The sequence below is a fragment of the Desmodus rotundus genome, chromosome 7 (genome assembly GCF_022682495.2).
Source record: "Desmodus rotundus isolate HL8 chromosome 7, HLdesRot8A.1, whole genome shotgun sequence".
Taxonomy (NCBI): domain Eukaryota; kingdom Metazoa; phylum Chordata; class Mammalia; order Chiroptera; family Phyllostomidae; genus Desmodus; species Desmodus rotundus.
This window is the reverse complement of record NC_071393.1, coordinates 112,663,830-112,686,722: the sequence shown is the minus strand read 5'-3', so window position 1 is coordinate 112,686,722 and position 22,893 is coordinate 112,663,830. Positions and strand designations below refer to the sequence as shown.

Below are 22,893 nucleotides of genomic sequence, written 5' to 3'. Positions count from 1 at the left end.
GGCCCCTGCCGCCTCCTCAGCTCATCCAGCCCTGCCCTGCAGCAACACTCTGCTTCTGGCTTCTCACACTGGCCGCCTGAGGCCTTCGCACCCACGCGGTATCGTCCTCCCCTTAGCCCCTCAGCCCCTCTGTTCCGGCCTTTCACCCCTCTGCTTAAATGCCGCTGTGCCTGCAAGGAACTTTGTGACTGCCCACCCCGACACTCCTGACCACAGCCGTCACGGCACACTGCTGTCCCTGGCTGCCTTCCCGCACACCAGCAGTCCACGCAGTTCCCACGGTCCTGCTCGCTGCAGAGTCCCACCTTCAGAACAGTGGCTGGCACACTGAGAGCATTTTTAGAGAGAAATGTATTTCCACTCACATTTGTGGCCTCTCTTCCTTCTGGCACAGGCCACCTCCCTGTCCCATCCCTACCTGTTGCCAGGGCCCCCTCTCCCGGAGCATGAGCTCCGACCCACACACGCTCTTCCCATCTCAGTTTCTATAAAAGCTATGAAAGGATCACATCTCATAACTGCCTCGTAAGAACTTTTTTAATTATTATTTAGAAATGCAGTTATATACATAGACAATTAAAATTAAATTAAACTTTGTACAAATATTAAAATACTATCTTCACACCCACTGCCATGTACAGGATACCAAAAAATATATATATATATATATAAAATAAAGCAAACCCAAACTGATCGAGTGACATCCTGCACAGAGCCCACGATGCACGTGCTGCTTTAAACCGCTGCGTGAGTACCATTCTGCAAAGTCCGCAGTGGTGCGATAAGCCAGGGCAGGGTGTGCCGGGCGCCCCGCAACCTGCACCCATCTCTCCTCCCTGCATGGCAATCCAAGTGCTGTGCCCTGCACCCTCTCCAAAGACCTCTGCTGCCTGGCGCAGGGCTCAACTTTGGGGTTTTTGCTCAGAACTGTACTAAGTTTTCAACTGGAAATTAGGAGGAGTTTCCCAGCAAAGCTGAGCCCGCCAGGCAAGACCCTCTCTGAGCCCTTCACTGAGCATCGGTGATGACTGTCCTGTGCAGAGCCGGGAGCCCCAGCGGGCCCCACAAGGGAAGCTCCCAGCAAGCACATCTGGAGTTCAGCTGCAAAGCCTGCATACCACTTCCCTTCTGGGTTTATTCCCTTTGAGGAGGAAAAAAGGGCAAGGGTGTGGAAATGTTTGCAGCACATTCCACTCCTGATGTAAGGATGTAACCTGGGAATGGAAGTGACACTGTTATGTGCAAAGCAAGCAGCTGAGAGCGCAGCTGGGACTGGGAGGCCAAGGCCGAGTGCTACTGATCCCCGTGCGGCTGCCACCGACACAGGAAGAGTTCGCCTCTGTCTGCCTTGCCATTCAGCTTCTCCACAGAACTTTGGACGACGGGGGGGGGGGGGGGTGGGGGGGGCGGGGGGGGGGGGGGGGGGGGGGGGGGGGGGGGGGGGGGGGGGGCAAGATGAATGGGGAAGATAACATTAGCTCCAGTTTTGCTTGCCAAGGGGTTAGTAGAACACATACTGAAATGCCTTATAAAAAACCAAAAGAACTCAGAGTGGCCAGGACTCGGCCCATTTCACAGTTCACACCGGGTGAAATGGGAACACGGCACACAAAATTCAGAAATGACAAAAAGATGCAGCCTACTTATGAAACTAAGGCATTGAAAGGGATGGGAATTTTAAAAGACTTTCACCGCGTACTGGCCCTTGTAAGTCACTGGAATGTAACTTCAAGTTGCCGGGATATACGACCTGCACAGACTCAGCTCACATGTGCAAAATAATACCGTTAAAAAAAAGTCCTTTGGTGCTGACCATCCTCCAGGAGAAGCCCTCTGCCGGACTCCCCTCAAGGTGAGCCCAGAAAAGCCAGGCAAGGGACAGTTTTCCCGTGTGCTCCAGGCTTCTCTGACAGCCTGCCACTTGACACCGTCATCTCTCAGCCAGGCCCCACCTTAAGGCAGCTGTAAAGTCTCTAATCCCTAGCAGGGGACGAAACCCAGGAGCCCCTGAAACAGCAGCGCAGGGCTGATGCTAAGAAACTGCTTCGAGAAAGAGGACTAACAGCCGTCTCAGATGTGAGATGTCGGGTGTGGGCAGGAATGAGGCCTGGTTCCTCACCCACAGGCCCAGGCCTCCAGAGGGGGCCTCATCCAAGTCAGTGAGCAGATTTACCCTTCTTTCTTTCCTACCAGGCATTCTAGTCTGGGTTTGTGATCCCCGGGACGGCGTCAACAGCTGCTAGCTGGAAGAAGGCTTCAGAAGGGCTTTTCACCTTCCCAAGGCCCAAGCTGGTAACCTATGTGGCTGAATAAACCAAAACAAGAAAAAGTGCAATCTCTTAGGGAGGAAAAAAGCCCAGAGTAGTAATATTAAAAAGAGGCAAGGTCTTCCATTAAAATAAAAAATTCTAGGTTGGAATTCAGGGTTTGGATGGTTGGATATAAAAGCTGCGGGCTCTGCAGTGAGATATGGGACCCCACCAGTTGCTCAGCTTTCTTTCTGGAGGGAAACAGGGGGAGCCCCTGTGGGGAAGGAGAGCCCATGCACGGCGAGGCAGCTGGGTCGTTTGGGACCCGTCCTCCAGATGGGCCCAGAGCCAGCAGCCGCTGGCAGGCACTCTCTGGAAAGGCCTCTTAAGAGGCCAAGGAAAGTTCCTTGGTACATTTCATCTCTCTCGAAGGCTTCTGCCTTCTATTTCTGGCACCTGCGACAACCTGTTCCACATCTAACCACACCGACCTGGACTCTGGGTTCCTTGGTTGAGGGAGGGGAGAGGAGGGAGTGGCCACCAAGCCCAGCAGGTGCTGCCCTTTCCCTGAGAGAAAGGAAGACAAGGGGCAGCAAGAGGCCAGGAAAGAGAAGGCAGTAAAGTGCGAGTGTGAGAGTGGAGGCGGGAGGCTGAGAGCAGGCCACTCACTCCAGGAGCTACCCAGCTCGGTCGGGTATTGAAAATATATCGGGCTCTTTATTACTCTTACCCCCCAAAACAGAGCGACTTTGGGGAGGCACAGAGGTGCAGGGCAGTCAGCTTTGAAATGTCCTAGCTCCAATGTTTCAAAAACAAGCCTTACTTAAAGTCACATCTTTTGAAGATGGAAGCAGCCTGCCTGAGCTCTGCCACCCTGACCTTGTCAGCACTGAAGATGTGATGGAGGCAGAGACAGCTAGCAGGAGCGTCTGGGGCAACCAGTCCGCTCCTCCAACACGGGGGCCCGGTGCCAGGCTGCTTTGCAACCCTCCACCCACTGCAACCAGCCAGGTGAGGGTGTGTGAGGACTGTCTCTCAGCCTCTCCCCCAGGTGCCAGAGAAGACCAGGGAGCCGTTTGTTAGCTGTGCACAGGAGGAGGGGACAGCAGGGGAGGCAGAAGTAGGAAGAGCAGCAGTGCAGCGAGCAGCAGGACACTTCCTGGGAACAGTTACTAAGGCACGTGACTGCGGTGAGGAGGACCCTCAGGACCGGGGCTGAGCAGCCTGCAGCTGTCTGGGGACTTAGCCTGTGCCTCTCAGGTTTCCCTCCGTCACCACGAGCCCAGAACAGGGCAGCCTGCCCTCCCTGCCAGTGACCGGGTAGGCAATCCACGGCCCCATGGCCTCTCCAGTCCCAGGGATGGTTCACCTCGGGCCTCTGGGGGCAGCAGGGAAGCAAGAGCTGCCCGGGATAAAACACAGGAGGCAGCATGCAACTTCCCCTTATACTCCAGGGAAAATAAAAAACGGAGGCCAGGTAGGCCAATGCTTAAGTAGGAGGCAAGATCTTGCATATTAGGAAGACAATCATTATCAGCCACCTTCCTGCCCTCCCTGGGGATCTTCTGGATGATTCCTGGAAACTCAATTCAGCAGGGCCAGGAGGCAGCACCTCTGAGCTAGACAGCAGGGGGCTGGGACAGCTTTGGCAGGACCTCCCACATCCTCCATTCCCAGTCAAGGAAACGTGCCACCAGTGTCGCCCACGGGCCGGGCCGGGGACCCACACTCTCACACTCTCGCTCCAATTAGAGCCAATCTCGTCGCCCCAGTTCTCACTCCTGGATCTGCTCCTGGTAAGGGCAGCGGTGCCAGCCCTCAGAGGAAACAAGCCAGACCCAGGCCTAGCCCTTTGTGGGGCAGGGGCAGCAGTGCAGCCCGAAGGCTTGGAGGACAGCAACAGGCCTGTGCGACGGGGAACTGGACGGGGTGGGGGGAAGGCACAAGTAAACACAGCGGCTCTCTGGCCCATGCGGGCTGGTGGAGGCTGCCGCCAAACAGCTGGCTGGAGGGGACCCAGAGGGTTCAGGGAAAGGAAAGGTTCAGTCCAGCACATTCAATTATGTCCCCGACACAGACGGGAAGGCTGGGCCAGGCAAAGAGCCAGCTCCTCCAGCTGTCCAGCAGGCAGATGGCGAGAATCTTCCTTGAGTTTCCAGCGAAGTGGGCCTGCAGGTACTCGGAGATCCACAGATCCACAGGAGGCAGCTCACATATCCAGGTGGGGTGGCTGGAGTACAGGGTGCTCAGGCCCACAGGGAGGGCGGGAGGGCAGAGCGAACCATTGCAGAGAGGAGAGGCCGGCAGCAAGCCTCATGCTTCTTTCAACAGTGGGATATCTGCAGGAAGAGGAGGCAGGACACACGTGGTTACCGCTCCTGGTCCCACTGCAGGGTCCCCTTGCAGCCCCGCCCCTAGTTTAAAGAAGTAAAACGCACTAGGCATACACTTTTAGGGAGTCTAAATCCCTTGCCTCTCTTTTAGGCCCTTTTTGCTTATCTCACCTGCAGCCTGTGTGATAAAATCTTAGTGTTCAGTCTGATACTCAAACCCCTACTGGTCCTCCCAACCTGAAGCCTCCTCTGCCTTAACTGCCGATCTGGTTGCCTCTCTTTTGGTCCTTAATCTCGCCCTACGAGAGTCCTGGGCCCTGCTTACGTCCCACCTCCTCCTCCGCAGTGACAGTGAGCACATCCTCCCTGCTCTCCGTGCCCAGTCAGCGGGGTTAGACCAGGCCTCGAGGCCCTGGCTCCCTCTGGCCCACTCAGTCTCACACAGCGAAGGCGGGGCCTGCGGCAGGCTCCTTACCTACGTGCTCAGTTTCGGAACCCCTCACTCCGCCACGGGCCCTGTGGTTCCCGGTTCCAACTGCCTCTCAAGTATATGCCCCATCTTCCCAACTGATTGACAGTCCAGGTGGGCAGAGAGAGCGTTTTATATTTCTTTGTTTACCCCTGGAAACTAATCTGGCACTGGGCACAAGATGGGCTCTCAGAAATGACCGCTGGGTACATGGAACACAGCAAGGCAGCCAGGTGGCAAGAAGGAGAAGGGAAAAAGCAGGCATCGTCTTTGCTCCACAGGAAGGGTGCGGGCCGAGATTACACCTGGACGCCTGTCAGTGTGTGTGAACACACAATGTGCGTGCGCTCGGACAGACGTACGCGTGGCTTCCACTGTTAAACCTAGGCCCACTACTTAGTGGCCTTTCCTAGCTCCATATCCTTCCAAGAAAAGGCAGGCATGCTGCAGAAAAGTCGAGAAACTCCATAAACATGAGCTGCATCCAAGAATTTCCAATCTCTTTTCTTTCAGATGTGCTAAACCTTAGACACCTATGGTGCCCAGGACTTCCCAGAAGCATGAAGTGTTCTCCGGGGGGCGGGGGGCGGGGAGGTTTGTAAGCGCAAGGTCCTCGCTGTCAGAAGGGAAACCTCTAGGTTTCCGTCTGCATCCTGAACCACACTGGGGTTTCATGTGAAGAGATTTTCTTTACGTGACAGAGTCAACCCCAACTTTCAACTCCCCAGGCCCCAGCAAAGGCAGGGGTGCCAGGAGGTGTCAATTTCATCCTGTGGCTGGTTTGCCACGAAGGACCTGGAGTCACGTGGGAGGCAGCATGGCACCGGGTTGTAAACACGGGCTGAGGAGCCGGATCCACCCGTTGGCCACGGACAAGTGACTTACCCTCTCGGAGCCTCAGTGTCCTCTGTAAAATGAGGACAGCAATAATACCTACATCCTAGGGCCACTGTGAGGTTTAACTGAGGTGGTGGAAGAAAGCCAACCGGCACAGGCCGGGCTGCTCCTACTGAAGAAGCAGCGGCCGAACGCTGCAGAGAAGAAACAGGCGCCGGGCTCTCTTCAGGACGGCCCCACACCTCCCTGTCGGTCCCGTCCCTTTGGGAATGCGGGAATTAGGACAAGAGGACAGACCCTCGCCTCCACCCAGCTGTCTACCCCTGGATTTAGCACAGCCCTGTGGCATAATTTTTGGAGACTCCCAACTATCAAAATTCACAGACCACAGTGCAAGTCTCCCTATACAGTCTCCCTTTGGGCCACCTGGAGCTGAGGGTGAAAGCCTGTTGTGCAGATTAATGCCCCGGTGTCATCTGTCTTTGCCCCCGTTACACCAATCATTAGAGAGGCTCACATCCTTCCTTCCTCCCAGCGAGGACCTGGAGCCTCAGTAATTCTCGGTCAGCGCGCAGCACCTACCATCTGTGTAGTCCTCCGACGTGAGGGATAAAAGGCTTTGTATGTCACTGTTCTCTGAATCTGGGGCCTCTTTGTGTGCCAGCTGGCCGCTCCCTGAGCCGGCCACCCAGGAAGAGGTGGTTGCCTGATGCACCATCACAGTCTCTGAGCCCCGAGAGCCCCAGGCTTCACACAGTCCAGACTGGCCCGGGGCGTCCTCCTCGCCACCTGTGGAGGAGCAGGCGCCCTGGTCCTGCAGCTGCTGCTCTCTCGGGCCGCTCCGCCCGCCAGGCCCAGACCCTTCGGACAGCACGATCTGCACTCTGGGGTCGGCGGGCGGCACACAGTGACCGGAACTGCCATACACAGCCTCCTCGTAGGACGGCAGCGCGACTTGGACTCCATCCACCACGATGGAGACCTGGTCCCCAGACAACCCCTGGTCACGCCTGCATCAAGAGGAGGAAAAGACAAAGGAGAGTTAAAGTACACCAGAGACAAATCAATACCACAACACTCACAGCATCCACCATCTCTGAGCACTTACTATATGTCAGACTCAGCACTGAGTCCTTTACGTACTTTATCACACCGAGTCCTCACCTGAGCCCTTTCAGGCAGAAATTCACCAAAAATGCAAACGAGGCTCAGAGAAGTTAACTAACTGCTCACAGTCACACAGCTGGTAAGGGAGGAGGCTGGGATTTGAATCCAGTTCCACCTGCTTCCAGAAACTGTGTTCTCGACCTCTGGGTACACCGGCACCGAGCTCTCTGGGCCTATGCGGAACCAGGAACCGAGAGACTGGAAAGACAGCCACTCACTCAGCGCAGCTGGAACAGGAAGCAAGAGCTCGATGACTGCACACACCTGCCAGAGTTCTGAAACCACCACTACATACTTGAGTGCGTGCACGGGGTGCCGCGTGACGTGTATCTCCACGAAGCTTTTATTTAAAAGGAGAGGAAAAAGCTGCACTATGGTCTGGAAATGGGACAATGGACTCGAACTTGGAAGAATTTTGTTCTTCTGACTCAGCCACTTTGCTTGCCTTTTATTATTACTTTTAACTTTGTGAACTACTATATGTGAATTATAACACAGATATAGAAAAGAACACGTAGAAAAGTGTGTTCCTGCCTGGTTTATCCCCAGGTTAACACTGTGAAACCCCTACCTAGGTCAAGAAAGAGAACGCTGCCGGCTCCCGACACCCCCGTACCTGGCCCGATCGCTTCCTGCTTCCTCACCTTAAGTAACCGGCATCCTAACTTGCATGCGAAGCACTCCTTCGTCTTTTATTTTAACAGCTGTGATGCCTACCTGGGAATCCTCCCATAGCAGTCCCTGGTTCTGTGTTTCTGCTCTTCACGTGAATGGGGTGCACGGTAAGTCTGCGTGTGTGTGTTTGCGTGTGTGCCTGGCTTCTCTTACTCAGCACTGTGTTTACGGGATTTATTCAGGCTGACACCTTTCTGGGGATCCCTTGTTATACACACACCCTTTTTTTGTTATCTGAACCACTGTGAAAGTAAGTTGAAGACAATGAATACATACCTCCCCCAAACCTTGTCTCCTATACCGCTACAGTATCAATACACCCCGGAAATTTACCACTGGTACAACACCGTAACACAAAATTCCCCAACTACCCCCACACACGTCCACGTCAGCTGTGCTCTGTTCTCACCCAGGACCAATCAAGGGTCCTGCACTGCATTTATTCGGCTGTCCTGTCTCTCACCTCCCCTAAGCTAGCACAGTCCTCACAGCCTTTCTTTCCCGACGACGACGCTTGCTGTGGACCGCAGGTCCGCCGTCTCCTAGACCATCTCGCACTCTGCACTTGCCTGGTCGCTTGTGTGGGACGAGGTGCAGGCCAGCGTGTGCTGGAGCACCACGCGGGAGGCGCATGGTCTACGGCGGACTGCGTTGTCGCGGGACTGTGACTCGTTCTCATCTCGTCCTCCGCACTGGAGGTAAAACCTGTGCCGCCCGATTCGGACGGCGCACGTGCCGTGAGCATGACAGGAGTGGCCCTCCTAAAAGTGCTCAGAGGTTTCCGGAAGGAGGGCAAACTTTGATGGCACAGTGGCACAGGAAGCAGTGTGTATTCTGCCGTGTGCTTAACTTCCACTATTCGAAATCATTTTCTTTTGTTCAAAAAGTAATACATAAATACAGTACAAATCTTAAACAAGATCTCATATGAAAACAAACTCCCCCTCCACTCGAGTCAGGCAAAATCAGCCAGTTACTTCAACAGACTCACTAAGTTAACTACAAGGGGGGAAACTCCCTCGTGTGAATAAAATGCCAAACGGATCAGCCTGATTTCATGTGGAAATAGCTGATTCCTTCAAGTAAATGGTCCCTTCCAAATCCTCTTTATTCTAGTAACTGCTTAACAACCTTTAAAAGTAGCTGCTGCCCTCCCCTCCAACAAAACACAAGAGAAAGAAAAATCACAGGTGGTGCACGGAGATTAAACTGCCTGGTCCCTGTCTGTAAAGTCCGAACAAGAAGCACTTTTTTAACGTGCTGTAGCCTGTTCCGTCACTCCTCCAGCCTGGGAGTGACCCCAGTGACTGAGGGAGGGCTCCGAGCCAACAGAAACTGGCCCCGAGAGAGGGAGTGCACTACTGCAGAGGCCGTGACAGAGGGGAGAGCGGTCCGTCCTCAGGGACCCACTCAGGGCCAAGCCCCCCACGTGCCAACCCCTCCCCAACCACGCCCACCCAGTCGGGGGTGATTTGTGGCTGATGCACTCAACCAGAAAAAAGTCGGGCAAGAAAACCACGTCCTGTTTCCAGTACATGGTATAGTGCACTGGCTGCAAGTCCCCGCTGCACCCTGGAGCCAACCAGAGCTTTATAAAAAACACGAGTGCCAGGTTCTCACTCCAAATCAGGACGGCCGGGGATGGAGGCCTGGGTGCTGGTATTAGTTTTCAACCCCAGCAGGAGCCTCTATGCACACAGCCAGGACTGGACACCAGGTACGCAAGGCAGCGGCTTGGGAATACGAGCCTGCCTCAGATTCACCTGGAGGGACTGTGGGACCCATCACTGGGCCTCCGCCCCAGCATTTCTAACTCAGTTGGTCTGGAGTGGGGCCAAAAATGTGCATTCCTGAAAGTTCCCAGGTGACACTGATGCCACTGGAGCCACACTTTCAGAACCACTGACGCAGGGAAAAGGACACGACTTTGGAGTCGGACAGACAGGAGTTCAAAACTCAGCTCTGTCATCATCGAGAGCAGGGGTGCCCAACCTTTCAGTGTCTCTGGGCCACACTGGAAGAAGAGTTGTCTTGGGCCACATGTTAAATATATTGCGACAGGTAATCACAAAAAGTCTCATAATGTTTTAAGTAAATTTACGATTTTGTGTTAGCCCGCGTTCACAGCCATCCTGGGCCGCACACAGGTTGGACACCCCTGGAGAGGGACGACCTTGAGTAAATGATTTAACGGCTCTGAGCCTCAGTTTTCTTACCGGCAGTGTCCCTGTGAGGATGAAGATAACGTACGCAAAGCAACCAGCACAGTGCCAGGCACGTTCAGGACATGCACGAGCCCCTCCCTTCCCTGGCACCCACCCCAGCAGAGGCTCTGCCAGCAACCCTCTGCCAGTCACAGGCCAGTCCGCAGAGAGGCCTGCCACCCTGGGCTCACCTGCTGTGATGGAAAGACTTCAGCTTTGGCTGCAGCAGCACAAACAGCACCACAAGGAGGAGAATGAGTGCCACGGAGCTGGCGGTGGAAGCCACTATGGACAGCGTGGGGGACCCGAGTGATGTCTTGGTGTCTTTCTCTACAGAAACAAGCCATTCCCAGAAGAGGTTTACATCCAGGCACATATGACATGAGTCCCACAGCTGATCTCAAAGGCCCCCACCCTGCAGGGGCATGCCTCAGCCAGGGCCCTTCTAGGAGTAACAGTGCAAAGCAGTTTACACACACCAGGGAAGGGGCCGTTTCCCTGCCCTGCTCTTGAATCTAAAACCCCCTCACTGTGGGCCTCTGAGGACTGCCTGACCCTTCACTTCATGAACCACTTCTGGCCCTGCCCTCCAGAAGCCAGCTGACAGACACCAACTGTTCAATAGATGCACCAGTCCACCGTTTTAAGTCCCACCCATCTTCTCCCCCTGTGACAGGAAAATCTGTAAGAACTGGGCTATAATAACCCCTATTCCAAGACCCTGAAGCTTTAGTGGTCACGCCCAGGCCAGCCCCCACCCTTCTCTGGGTGTGATGCCCTCAGAGATCAGTGCGAAGCACAGTGACGGCTGCATGACACATACTTCCCTGCAGGCAGCTGGATTTCCCTGTCACACACAACAGGAGCTGTGTGTGTGGGGGGGGGGGTGTCTTCTGTCCAGCTGGACTGTAGTTCCGTAACAAAACAGTCCATTACCATTCAAGAAAAGAGTAATATAAAAGAGACACTATGGAAGGTGTTAGCATTGTGCTCCTGCGTTGGCAGAACGCGGTCAAGGGTCACAGCACGTGGCCAGGCAAACAAGAGACCGTGAGCAACAAAGGACCTTACGTAGCAGAGCAGATGCTTCGGTAAAGCCGCCGAGCCCCTCCGTGGCTCGGCCAAACCACACGGGGCACACACCCGCAACCCCGAACGTCTTCCACAAAGCCAGGAAATCCCAGGTGAAGGGAGGCCACAGGGCCTCGAAGGGCCTATACTGCCCCACACCGCGCATGTTCAGGGGAAGCAGGCACCATTCCCCTTGAGTCAGAAGAAAACAGAACCCCCTTCTCATCTGCCAAACTGACCCTCGTTAAGATGGCAGCTGATCTCCATGGCTGGTTTCCACTCGCCGTTCTTACACGTCAGGTACTTGTAATCGCCTTTCAACATGTAGCCTTCGGCACAGAGGTACTCGATGACACTGCCAGAGTTGAGGGGGTCTCTGCAGGGCCGGGGGTGGCAGACGTAGCCACCATTCTCTGGCTCCGGGGGCAGGGAACACACTGCAAAGACAAAGAGAGCGCGATGGCACGGTGGTGAGGCTTTCAGCAGGAGCCCCCTCAGGGACTAGGAGGAGGACAGCTCTAAAGGCCTCGGCAAGAAACACAGGAGGAGCACAGAGCCAGGCCCTCGGAAAGGCTGCTGGCCCAAGCCTGAAATGCAGGCTGCCACGATGGGCACTGGCAACAATGGAGATTTGGCTGCTGGCAAATCCCCCTCCCGCTCCTCACTGTTGCGTAACTGCATCCGCAACTGAACGGCAGACTCTGACGAAGTCCCGAACTTACAGAGATCTGGCGCATAGTACAGTTTTAAGAACCCTATGAAACACACAAGTCAGGGAAAGATGACAGAATGCTCTGACCCTGCCTGGGGAAACGTCAGCCGTGTTTCCAGTACCAGCACCAGAAAGGACTCCACCGTGCGGTAAAAACGAGCTTCCTGGCCGCGGAGGGGATTTCTGACGGCTTTCCTGGGAGCGTCTCCCACCTCCCGACCAGTCACTGCACCCCTTCCTCAGCCCCAGGAAGTCCCACCTTTTTAGTGAGGTGGGACTGCCCAGCTTTAAAAACACTTTCCACAATACAGCATACAGGTGATGTATTACAGAAGTGTACACTTGCATCTTACATAATTTTATTAACTAATGCAACCCCAATAATTTCAAAAAACTATTTAAAGAAAAATAAAAGCACCGTCACCTCCTATCCTACAAATTCTCTCTGACAACTCCATGAGGTAGTGATCGCGACCCCCTCTGACGATGAGGACGCTGAGGCCCACGAGAGTTAAGACGACTCTCAGCCAGGCGGAGGCAGACTCAATGGTAGACCTGGGAGCAGAGTCATGTCTTCTGGCTGTGAAACCTGTGCTCTTTTCCCCAGCAGACGCTGCTTCCACCCCACGAGCTGAGCGGGCCTTTACAAAGTGTACCAGTGCATCATTCAGACAGGTTAGCTAGGGAGACAGCAAGCGGTACCTAAGCACGGTGGGTGGGAACCCCAGGGCCAATAAGCTACAGTAAGGACCAGCCGGAGGAGCTGGAAGGCGGAAGTCTGAGCAGCCCCAGGGAGGAGAAGGCGGCCTCTGATACCACAGCCCCCCCTTCTGACTCTGGACAGACACAGCAGAATTGCAGTCCCCAGCAAGTGAATGAAGAGGTGTACTGAGCCAGAATGGAACGGGCACGGTGTGGGCACTCGGATCATTGTTTGAAAGACTCAGCTCGGGGAGAAGACCTGCTGGCAAGATGGCCAGGCATCCATGAACTTTGCCCTTCCAAAGCCTTACTAAGACAGGAAATATAAAAGTTGTGTCCAACAAGGACCTGCCCCCCATTCTGAATACCACAAGGACCTCAGTATGAGACTAGGAACTGTGGGGTGCTTTTCTCCCCTGCCTCTAACAGATCTGGAGTCTCTGTCTGTCCCTGATAAGGTGATCTCTCCCTCAGAGGAGCCCCTGCAGCCAGCCTCTCACCACATGCCACTTCCCTTCCTCCCACAAGCTGCTACTAGGCAAGCTGTCCGTGGGCCAGGCTGGGGGGTGGATACCAAGTCTAGAAGGAGTAGGCGGCTCCCTGTCCTCAAGCTGCTTATCACTAAGGAGAGGAGAAACTCTGTTTTTAAAGAGCTGTTAACGAACAAAGCTGGGGTGGGTGCCCTAAGGATCAGGAGCAGGCAGCTGGGCAGCGTCTCTGAAACTAGCAGAGGAGCCCACATACGCCTCCTCAGTCCCCTCTCAGGACAAACCTCCTCCAGACTGTTCCCGAGCCACCCACCTCGCCCAGAGTCATGAACAGGAGGGAGACAGATGCAAACACTCCTTGTGGTGCCTCTTTATACTTCGGCCAAGTAGTTCAAAGAGCTGGCCAGCTGAATTTCCAAAGAAACCTCAGCAAACTGCCTCACCCTCTACGCTTGCCCTCTTTTGTTCAGGCAACAAGCCTGCCACAAATCCCTCCCGCTCTCCGCCGACCGCGTCTAATTGGTTCATTTCCTCCGCATAATTAATGCTGAGCACCCCAGGACGGCTCCTGAAAGCAGGCAGGACCCACACATGGGTCCAATGCGCTGGGTAAGATGCCCTCGGGGGAAGAGCTGCTGATTCTAAAGCCACTCCTGCTTAGCTGGGAATTTCTGCCCTTAAAATCCCTTTCTTCACAGAATCTTTGAGGGAGACCCTGAAGGTCACCTAGCACTCATAAGTGAAATCTGCAAAGAAGTGACTGGCAATTCAACTTCATTTCAACTAACATTTATTAATTACTGGGTAGGGGTCACTGCCCCACTTTCCGAAAAAGGATAAAAACATAAGCACTTCACGTACTTGTAGCCAAATAGGGATATGACAAATAAGTACACACATGTATTTTGAAAGTCATTTCCTTTATGGCACCTGATTTTGTGTCTTACTTAAGGACACTTCCCTACTCTGAAGTTACAAAAACATTCCCCAGTATTTATAGACTGGATCTTTGTTACGCAGATAATACTTTTACAGGGAAAAAACCAGGAAGAATATATACATGGAATAAAATTTAAAAACCAAGATGAGCGTACAGTCCAAAGGAAGCCCTTCTCCTGGTCCCTCGTCACTCGGTTCCTCTCTCCAAAGACCCTGTACCAGCTTCTGCATTTTTCCAAAGGCATTCTACACAGATTCACTCTAAGACACGTCAAAGAATGTTACTGGTACCACAAGAGAGGGAGCTCAAAGCAGGAGATCCCATCTGGTGTGGGAGAGATGAGGAAAGGCCCACCGCAGAAGCAGCCTTTCAAATGGGGCTCCGATTCCTTAGCAGAGGAGGCAGTGCTCTGAAGCAAACGCACTGACTTAGGAAAGCCAAGGGGAAGCCCAGCTTAAAGGGGAGCCTCTGCAGCGTCTCGAGAAGGGCAGCTGAATTAGGCAGAAGATGGGCCAGAGGGAGAGCCTTTACAGCAAGTCGACAGGATCGCTACCCTAGTATGGTAAAATAAACTGTACAGAAATCTTGTATGTTGGCCTGTGAAGGTCATGCAAAGGAAACAAACGAGTATATGAGCTTCAGCAGCACAAAGAGGCCACCCCCCACTACCCGTCCAAAGAAAGAAATGAGGACTCAGAAGAAAAAAAAAAAGGCATTTACGACATCAAGAACACAAGAAAAAAAATGGTCCTCCTGCTCAAAGATCACAGTGGGAGGGTCCTGGCAAAGGGCAGGTGTTGGCGAGGACCCTCTCCTCGATGCCTGGAGTTAACAGGAAAGAAAAGATCAGGAATAGCAAATAAATTATCCAGTGGCTTCCTGAAGCTACTGTTTTGGGCAAGAGGCTGACTTAATCTGAGTATCAGGCCCATTGTCTGACAATCCCAGGTCCGCAGAGGGAGTTTCAAGCTCTGTTCTTAACCCCAAGAAGACAATGAACTCATCTGATTTGGCAAAGCTGCCTGGCTTTTAAAAGAGAGGGAGAAAGCCAGAAGATAGAAATTTTCAGGAAAAAAAAAAATCAATTCTCCTTAGCTTCTTTCTCTGTTTTCCATTATCTCTTACAAACACTTTGGCCTCCAGCGAGCACAGGAAGCAATGACGTAACTCTTCAGAGGCCCAGCAGCACGCCTGGCACACGGCAGTCATTCAGTGACAGGCCATCCGCCCAGCTGGTGCGGGTGCGGACAGACGAGAAGCAAAATGCGGCTGGTACTTCCACCGCAGCATCGGCCCCTCGGTGTGGTCACCGCAGCCTCAAGCCCTCAGGAGAAACCAACAAGAACCCTCACAATCTGCTCTTCAAACGTTTTTTGCATTTGTTGTTTTGGAGACCAGCTTTTTAGGTGGCGGCAAATTAAAACAGAACAAACCTTCGTAAGATTGCAGAAAAAGCCTATCAAAATGAGCTGCAGGGAAGACCAGGGGGTCACAATGTTCGGTTTAACAAACTGAACAAATACTCGAGTCCCTTCAAAACCGGTGTGGGGAGGAGGGCGTGAAGCTCAGCTTGAGGAAGGGAAGCAGATATTAAATACCCAGCGCATTTTTAAAAGGTCTCAGCCGAAGAAGTTTGTGGAGGACGACAGGCATCAAGAACGAAGTGACCGAGGGCGAGAGAAGCTGTGTCAGTGTTCACTCACAGGTTTGAAACGTCGTTTTAGACAGAGTCATGCGGTAGAACTCACCTGGGCACAGAGAGACAGCGTGCTGGAGAAAGTGTGGCCGGAGAAAGATTTTCTGGGAACTTAGGGGAGAAGAAAGAGGTTCCCCAAGCCCAGCTACCCATATGCCAGTTGTAATCATCAGAGACAGAGTTGAGGCAGTACCGTAAATGTCCCTACTTAGCTGTAATCCCACCAAATGAGTACAGCAGGCCTCCCCGCACAAGATGCCCTAGGGGGAACGTGGAACAGGGTGTGACAGGACTATGCCCTCAGAAAGCTTACGACCCCAGGAGGGCACAGACATGCTCACAGCAAACTGCGGCGCAAGTCAAAGAAGGAGATGTTCAAAGATGAGCTTTTCTATGAGCCTGGCTGACCTGACCACCTGGGCAGACTCCTCACTCACCTGAGCCCTGCCCGCAACCAGAGAAGGTGAGAGCTCTGGGCAAAGACGGAACAGAGCGAAAAATACCAAGGACAGGAAGCAACGGATGGACATCACACATCTAAGTCAGCACTGTCCAGCAGAAATACAATGTGACCACACAGGTTATTTAAAATTTTCCAGTAGCCACATTAAAAAAGTAAAAGAAAGCAGGTAAGATTTATTTTAATAATATATTTTATTTAACCCAATATATATGAAAGATTATTGGTTACATCTCAGCATGCAATTGACATAAACATTTATTAATGAGATAATTTGTATGCATTTTTTAGGTCTTTACAGTTACAGCACATCTCAAGTCAGAGTAACCACATTTCAGATTCTCAGAAGCCACACAGGGCTAGTGGCCACTGCGCCAGACAGCACAGAGGCTGGGGGCAGGGCGGGTCTGTGTCCCAGAGTCACAGCATCGGTCTGGGACCCAAACACGTGGGAAGGGCTCGGAGCCACACCCAGGCCGTGGAGCATCAAGTCCAACAGCAGACGTGGACAGAGAGCACACTGAGCACTGAGGGTCCCTTCTCATTATTTTAAAAAGCACCGCTTATGTGCTTGCTCTCAAAACTTTTTCTTGATACACGAAGGTCCAATTTCTACTTCTAGCCCTAAATGGTGTGTTAGGATCAAAAGAGAGCCAGAAAAAAAGCAAGGTGAAAACTGGGAAAAAAGGTGTTCAAGTTGAGCGTGTGCTGGGGTTGGGGGGTGGGGGCGCAGTGCCCGGACATAAGACAAGGAAGACAATTACCGTAAACAGTGCGTGAATGGGCCAGGAACTCTCTCTGTACTCACGTGAAGCAGGTACTGTCTTTTCTTCATTTTACAAGTAAGAACAGTGAGTCTCAGCTGGGTTGAGTAATCTGCCCCCACCACACATTTGTAAATGAGGGGGCTGGATTCCACAGGCACACGGGCCCTGCGCTGCAGGCCTGAGCCCGCGCTAACCCGGGCTGGCCGGGCAGGGCATGACCCCGGGTGCCGTCGAGTGGCTCACCCTCTGTGGCTCCTGGAACATCTAGCCACCGTGTACGTGAAAGGGAAAGTCACGCTACCCACTGCGAACAGGCTAGTCCAACGGGGAGGTGATTCTCCTCGAGAAAGTTGGAACTGAGCATGCCAGGCACAAGCAAACGGGAGTGGGGGGTGGAGGGGGGTTGGGTATAGTCACATCTGACTAGTCAAAAGGTTTCTTCTGAGGCCTCCTTTAAATCTTAGTAATAACGTATTTATCAGCCACCTGCTACACACCAAGCAGTGGCCTAAGCACTTTCCAGGTATAACTCATCATTAAAGCTTCACAAAAACCCAGTAAAAAACAAATATGTTAGACAGGTGAGCAAAGTGAGAGGTGAAGAAACTTGCTCCCGGCTGCTCAGCAGGGGGCAGTACTTGTTCATGGTCACAGCAGCAGTGGGTCGGAACAAAGAATTTCCGAGCCCAGCTTCTCCTCCCGTTCCCACATCCGGGAAAGGGAGCTACAGTGCGGGCAGCCCAGTTGCAGAGACAGTCTGGGTACTCGCCTGCGGGCACTAGCCGGCTGGGCCTCAGTTTCAGTACAGGAAGGCACAAAACCAGACGACCTCGGCGATCTCTTTGACACGTGCAAATCTGTCTGAAGCAGGGCGGGTGTCTTGGCCGCACCATCAATAAGAGTCCTACAGCCACTGTGGTTTCTGAATGGAGCACAGGATGAGAGGCTTGAGGAGAACACCCTGCCTGTGCAGAAGCTGCTGCGTGGGTCAGGGCAGGTGGGAGCACAGAAACAAGCAGGAGGAGCTCCATTTCTCAAGAGGTAGCCAAGGGCTCTTCAGTCCATGGCTCTCCCTGGCTTTCTGCCTTCCTGGCGCCCCACTCAAATAGTCCAAAGTGTAAAACCGGCTGCAGGGAGAGGGAAGAGACAATTTCTCATGCCACATGCAACCTTCCTCTTCTCTACAACACAACTTCCCAGCAGTCAGACAGGAAGCCCATTGTCCCGCCAGGATCCCTTTTCTCAAGAGAACTTCCCACATGCTGGGGGAGGGCCAGCCTTCCCCAGAGTGTGGCCCTGGGGCAGGGGTGCGAAAACCGAGGGACAAACCACCCTGGTTTAGGCTGCCTGCTGCAGCTCCTCCTCGGCATGGATCCCTTGCCTAAGACAGGCCCAGCCCAAGTCCTGCAGCTCACAGGTGGGTCTGGCCTCAGAGCCCATCCACCTTGTTTTAGGTCCCTCCACTTCAGAGGAGGGGGAAATGCCAGTCAGCAGCTTCAGAGCCAACAAGAAGGAACATTTTCTTTATTGAACCCTGGCCCAAACAGGAAAACTCTTGTCACCTGGAAGCTGCCACCAAAGTCCTTAGTCATTCTGAAAGAAGAAATGCTGTTTCTCTCCACAGCCTGGAAACCCTGACCTCAGAGCACAGGCTGACCCGGTCAGCTGGAACCCCACCCAAGCTTCAGCACTGTCTTGTGCCGAGAAACCCAAGCCAGCCCAAAGAGAACGGCCAAAGAGAATCAAGCAGCACAAGGTACCGCTCACCTGCATGGGCAGAAAACGGGAGCGCCCAGGCGTGTTCTGCTCTGACACCCACAGTGTGGGCTTGGGCAGGTCCTCCTACTCCTCAGTTCCCTCATCTGCAAAATGGAGACACGAGAGGTGTCTCCCTCACAGGGCTGCTGTGCAGATCAATCATACCTGTGCAGGTAAAGTACCTGGTGCTGGGTCTGCAGCTTTATTATTCCTCTGTATTCTCATGACATCTCCTTCACTCCTCTCTACAAACTATGGCCACAATGTCTCTGCAATTACTTTCTCATAGGTCAGTCCTTCCCGCACCTCTCTACAACCCCACCCACCCACCCACCCACACTGTAGGGCAAGCATTCGTTCTGCTCATTTTTGTACCTCTGGTTCTTGGCACAGAATCTACAGAGAGAAGATGCTTAGTAGAAAACTACTTATCTTGCATGATTTTGCCCACATTTCAAGGCACTATCTTGTTTCCAACGGTAAAGGGTCACATAGTTTCTGATTTGAGATAAGTGTCAAGAACAGATAACATCAAAGAGGCCCCCAGGATCAGGGTTGGGGGGCGGGGGTGGGGGTGAGAGGGGAGAGCATGGTCCTGGGTGTCAGGCAGAGGAATCTGGGTTTGACCAGAGGCTGCCCTGCAGCCTGTCGACTGCCCGAACTCTTCCGAGCCTTACTCTTCACCAGCCCGTACCCACATCTGCGAGGCGCCTGCAAGGACAGAGAAAACTGTGCCCCTGAAAATGTCTGTGTCGTGCCTGGCACGTACCGAGCCCTGATAGCTTTTGTACATTTACTCTCACACAGCAAACTAAACCCTTACCTCTGGTTTATGGAGTGGGGCAGGGCAAAGAAAAGAAAAAGGATTGTTTCAGAAATTTCTGGGTGTCTGGAGAGGAAACAGGCAGAGAAGAAAGCAAAGACGAGCACTCTGGGAAATCTTGCTTTGCTCTCCCCTTGCTGCAGCTCAGTAACACGCCAGCCCCTTTCCTTACTTCCCTTCTCAGCAGAACAGACTGGGCTGCTCTTGGCTGGCAAATGGCTTACTTCCACATGGCCTGTTACCCTTCCACCTCCGCGTGTTCTCGCAGCTCAGGATCTCAGGGGAGCAGGCTTCCAGCTGGGGCTCACCCCTCCCAGCCCCTCTGTATGACTGCTAACAGACGGGTAGGCAACAGGACCACTTTCCTTCATCCGGCGCACTAGGCCTGAGTCACTCGGTGTGTGAAACCACCCACCCAGTGCGGCGGTCTACAGAGCACAGCACACAGCTGTCCCCCACTCCCATTCCTAGGATGCTGGGGTGACAGCAGAGCTGGGAAGCCAGGCCGCTCCACGTGCATTAACAAACATCACTATGTCCCCCTTGAGAGTGCTAGATAAAGGGTTAAGAGAAAGCAAATGATGTTGATTTACTTCCTCATCAGCAACTGCTGCTTTCTGGTTTCCTTTTCCTTACCCTACCATGGAACTACGCTGCACTTGTAGTTGCTTTCCCCTTAGAATTCCCACATCCAAGAGGATGCAGGCTGGTCCCCTGGAGGAAGGTTCCAGGTATCCGCTTAAGATACTGTTCAACCTCAGCAGGGTAACTGGTGAACAAGTGATAATTTAGGAGTCTGCCTTGGAGTTCAAAACAGGTTAGGACTCTTAGTCGCAGCTATGGTTTCATTTCCAGCTCCACAATCTAATTTTCACTCCTAATGCCAAGTCCAGTGCCAAGAACACACAGTAGGCCTCCAAGAAACACAAATTTATATTTAAAATTAATTTAAAGATGTCTGATATTCAACAGGGTAGAACTGAGGAAGAGAGTTAACATTTATTACCAGGCACTACACTGGGCACTTTTTATTTTATGTATATATGTGTGTGTATATATATACATATATATTTAAGATTTCATTTATTTTTAGAGAGAGGGGAAGGAAGGGAGAAAGAGAGGGAGATGAACATCAATGTGTGAGAGAAACATTGATCAGTTGCCTCCCTCCTGTGCCCCAACCAGGGACGGAACCCGCAACCCAGGCATGTGTCCCGACCAGGAACAGAACCGGCAATCTTTCCCTTTGCAGCACAACACCCAACCCACTGCGCCACATCAGTCAGAGCTATACTGAGCATTTTAAAGCTGCCATCCTATTCACCTTTCCTGCCCTGTGAGGAAGGCGCTAAAATTTGCTCAGATGAAGAAACTGAGGCTTTGAAAAATGTAGTAATGGCCTGAGGCTACAGGGCTACTAAGTATTGAGAGTCTAAATTCACTCTGGCCTGCCCTTCTATTAGAGTTTGCAGAGCAGAGCACACAGAGAAAAAGCCCCTTCCGATTACAGATGCCACTGAAAAAATCTAGCCAAGACCTACAGAAGTGTAAGATGGGGAGAGGTGTATCTGGACAAAAGCTACAGTATCCTGTGTGGAGAAGAATGTGGACTGGCGAGTTTACTTGAGCCCAGAGGATTTGGCTCATATCTCAAATGGGGCCACATTTTTCTAGAGAACTGGGGGTGGGGGTGGGGCGGGGAGTGAAGGAAGGCAAGACAGTTTCCTTCACTAATCTCCGAGCACTACAAACAATGGAGCTATTTCAGCACCCCTGATACCAGAGCTGCAAGTGAGAAAGGTCTAGGAGCATTTTCGGCTGGGAACACAGGTCTTCCAAGAGGGTTATGTGAGAGGAGGGTGGCCACTCAACGCAGAGGGGCATGCGACCCAGACTTCTGCGGAGGGCTGCCTTTCGGCCAGCCGGCTGCCCGGCATACACGGGGTCGCTGGGGTATCTCTGCCGAAGCCCCAAATAAACAGCCTCTGCCACGTTCCACCAGACAGTGACTGAGGCAGCGCTTCGCTGCTCCCAGGCGCTCAACAGGCCATGGCTCTGCACCTAGGCCTACGCAGCCGCAGAGGGTGACAGGAAGTAATTGGTAAACTCCAGTTATGCACAGTGGCAGAAATCTGCTGAGGTGATGGCCTAACGCCAGCAAAACACCATAGTGGTTTGAAAAACACTTACCAATCATTGAGGGGAAAAGGCCTAAATGGAATTTTCTGAAGAAAGAGATGTGATTGGCTCTCCTGGTGACCGAGCAGGTGTGGCCACCAGACCGTGAGGCTGAGGTGCGCCATGAAGTGAGCCCTCCACGTTCTGTGGGGGCTTGTACCAGACCTGACCCGAGAGAAAGGGGCTAGGAAATATAAAAGGGAAAAGCACGGGTGGGGTTTTTTGAGAGGAGAGGGGCGGAATGAGGCTGCCGGGGCTGTGCCTTTATCACCTCCGACTCCAACCGGGATAAGGAACACTGAGAAGTGAGCCTGGGTACCTGCGGTCGGAAGTTACAAAGGTCATCGATCTGGACATTCTTCCTCCTCTACCGTGTGTGGGGGTGGGGTTCTCTTCTTCACAGCACCTATCTCAAACCTCCCTTTCCCATACACCCACCACAGGAAAAGCAGCTTGTCATGCCTTCTTGGTTTCCTCTGACGCTCCCAGCAGGGGAACTTACCGCCCTGTGCTACCATCAGTTGATCAAGGGCAGAGAGGAGTCTAAACTACCCAGGACTTTCATTTTTTTCTGTTTCTTGCTCTTCCCTACTTCCAAACATTTGGGTCTTCCTAAAGATCTGGACCGTACGGGGTAATGAAGGTCCGCCAAGGGGCTGCATGCCAGAGTACTCCCAGCAGATCCCTTTCCTCCCCTCAGACAGCAAGAAAGACCCTCTCCGCTCCAGTGAATTCCTCCCACATAGTTTTCTCTGAGAAAGCCTTAAGAAGCTTCTTTAAGGAACTTTAAAACCAACAGGAATCCAAATAAACCTGCTGTGAGGTCCAAGGCAGGGGACCCGGCTCTCAAGGTGCTTTCCCACACGGCTGGGGCTTGCTCACCTTTGAGCTTGGCCTGCGTCTTTATCGGCCCAGCTCTAGCACATTGTTGTGACTCCTTGATCATAAACAGCGTGACCTCAAGACAGGTATGTTAGTAAAGCTTGGCCCTTGATCTGGACAGAGTCAGGGGCAGAGTCTCAGCCCTGCTTTTATTTGTCACACTGAGGCCCAAGGCTTCCCCTTTCTCTCTTGATCTTTGGACTCTTGACTCTGGCCAGCCACTTTCGACCAGTCCGAGACTCCTGGTAAGACGTGGCCTGTTGCAGCCTCACCCATTCCTGTACCAGCAGATAACTATGTCCAAATGTCACACAGGTGAGCAGAAAACACCCTTTAATCTTTTGTCTTTTAAAGAGTGGGTTTCGTAACTTTCACCAGAAGAGGGTAAAAACCACGTGCACGTGTTGATTCTTACTCTCAGCTTCACTGTCCTCACAGGACCCTCTTCGTTAACGTAACAAGTATCTACCGAGCACCCAGCA

General features: G+C 52.8%; 1 protein-coding gene across 2 annotated transcripts in view; it reads right to left on the bottom strand.

Moving 5' to 3' along the window:
• Positions 1-2,165: 2,165 nt before the first annotated feature.
• The window catches only part of SUSD6 (sushi domain containing 6), a 91,018-nt gene continuing 70,290 nt past the window's right edge, over positions 2,166-22,893 (bottom strand). For both annotated transcript variants that reach the window (XM_024567907.4, XM_045202069.3), the window contains exons 3-6: positions 11,245-11,442; positions 10,126-10,264; positions 6,471-6,898; positions 2,166-4,588 (exon numbers count right to left, since the gene is read on the bottom strand). In XM_024567907.4, the coding sequence (XP_024423675.2) occupies positions 4,563-4,588; positions 6,471-6,898; positions 10,126-10,264; positions 11,245-11,442 (791 nt within the window). In that variant the 3' untranslated portion in view covers positions 2,166-4,562. The remainder of the gene's footprint in view (positions 4,589-6,470; positions 6,899-10,125; positions 10,265-11,244; positions 11,443-22,893) is intronic.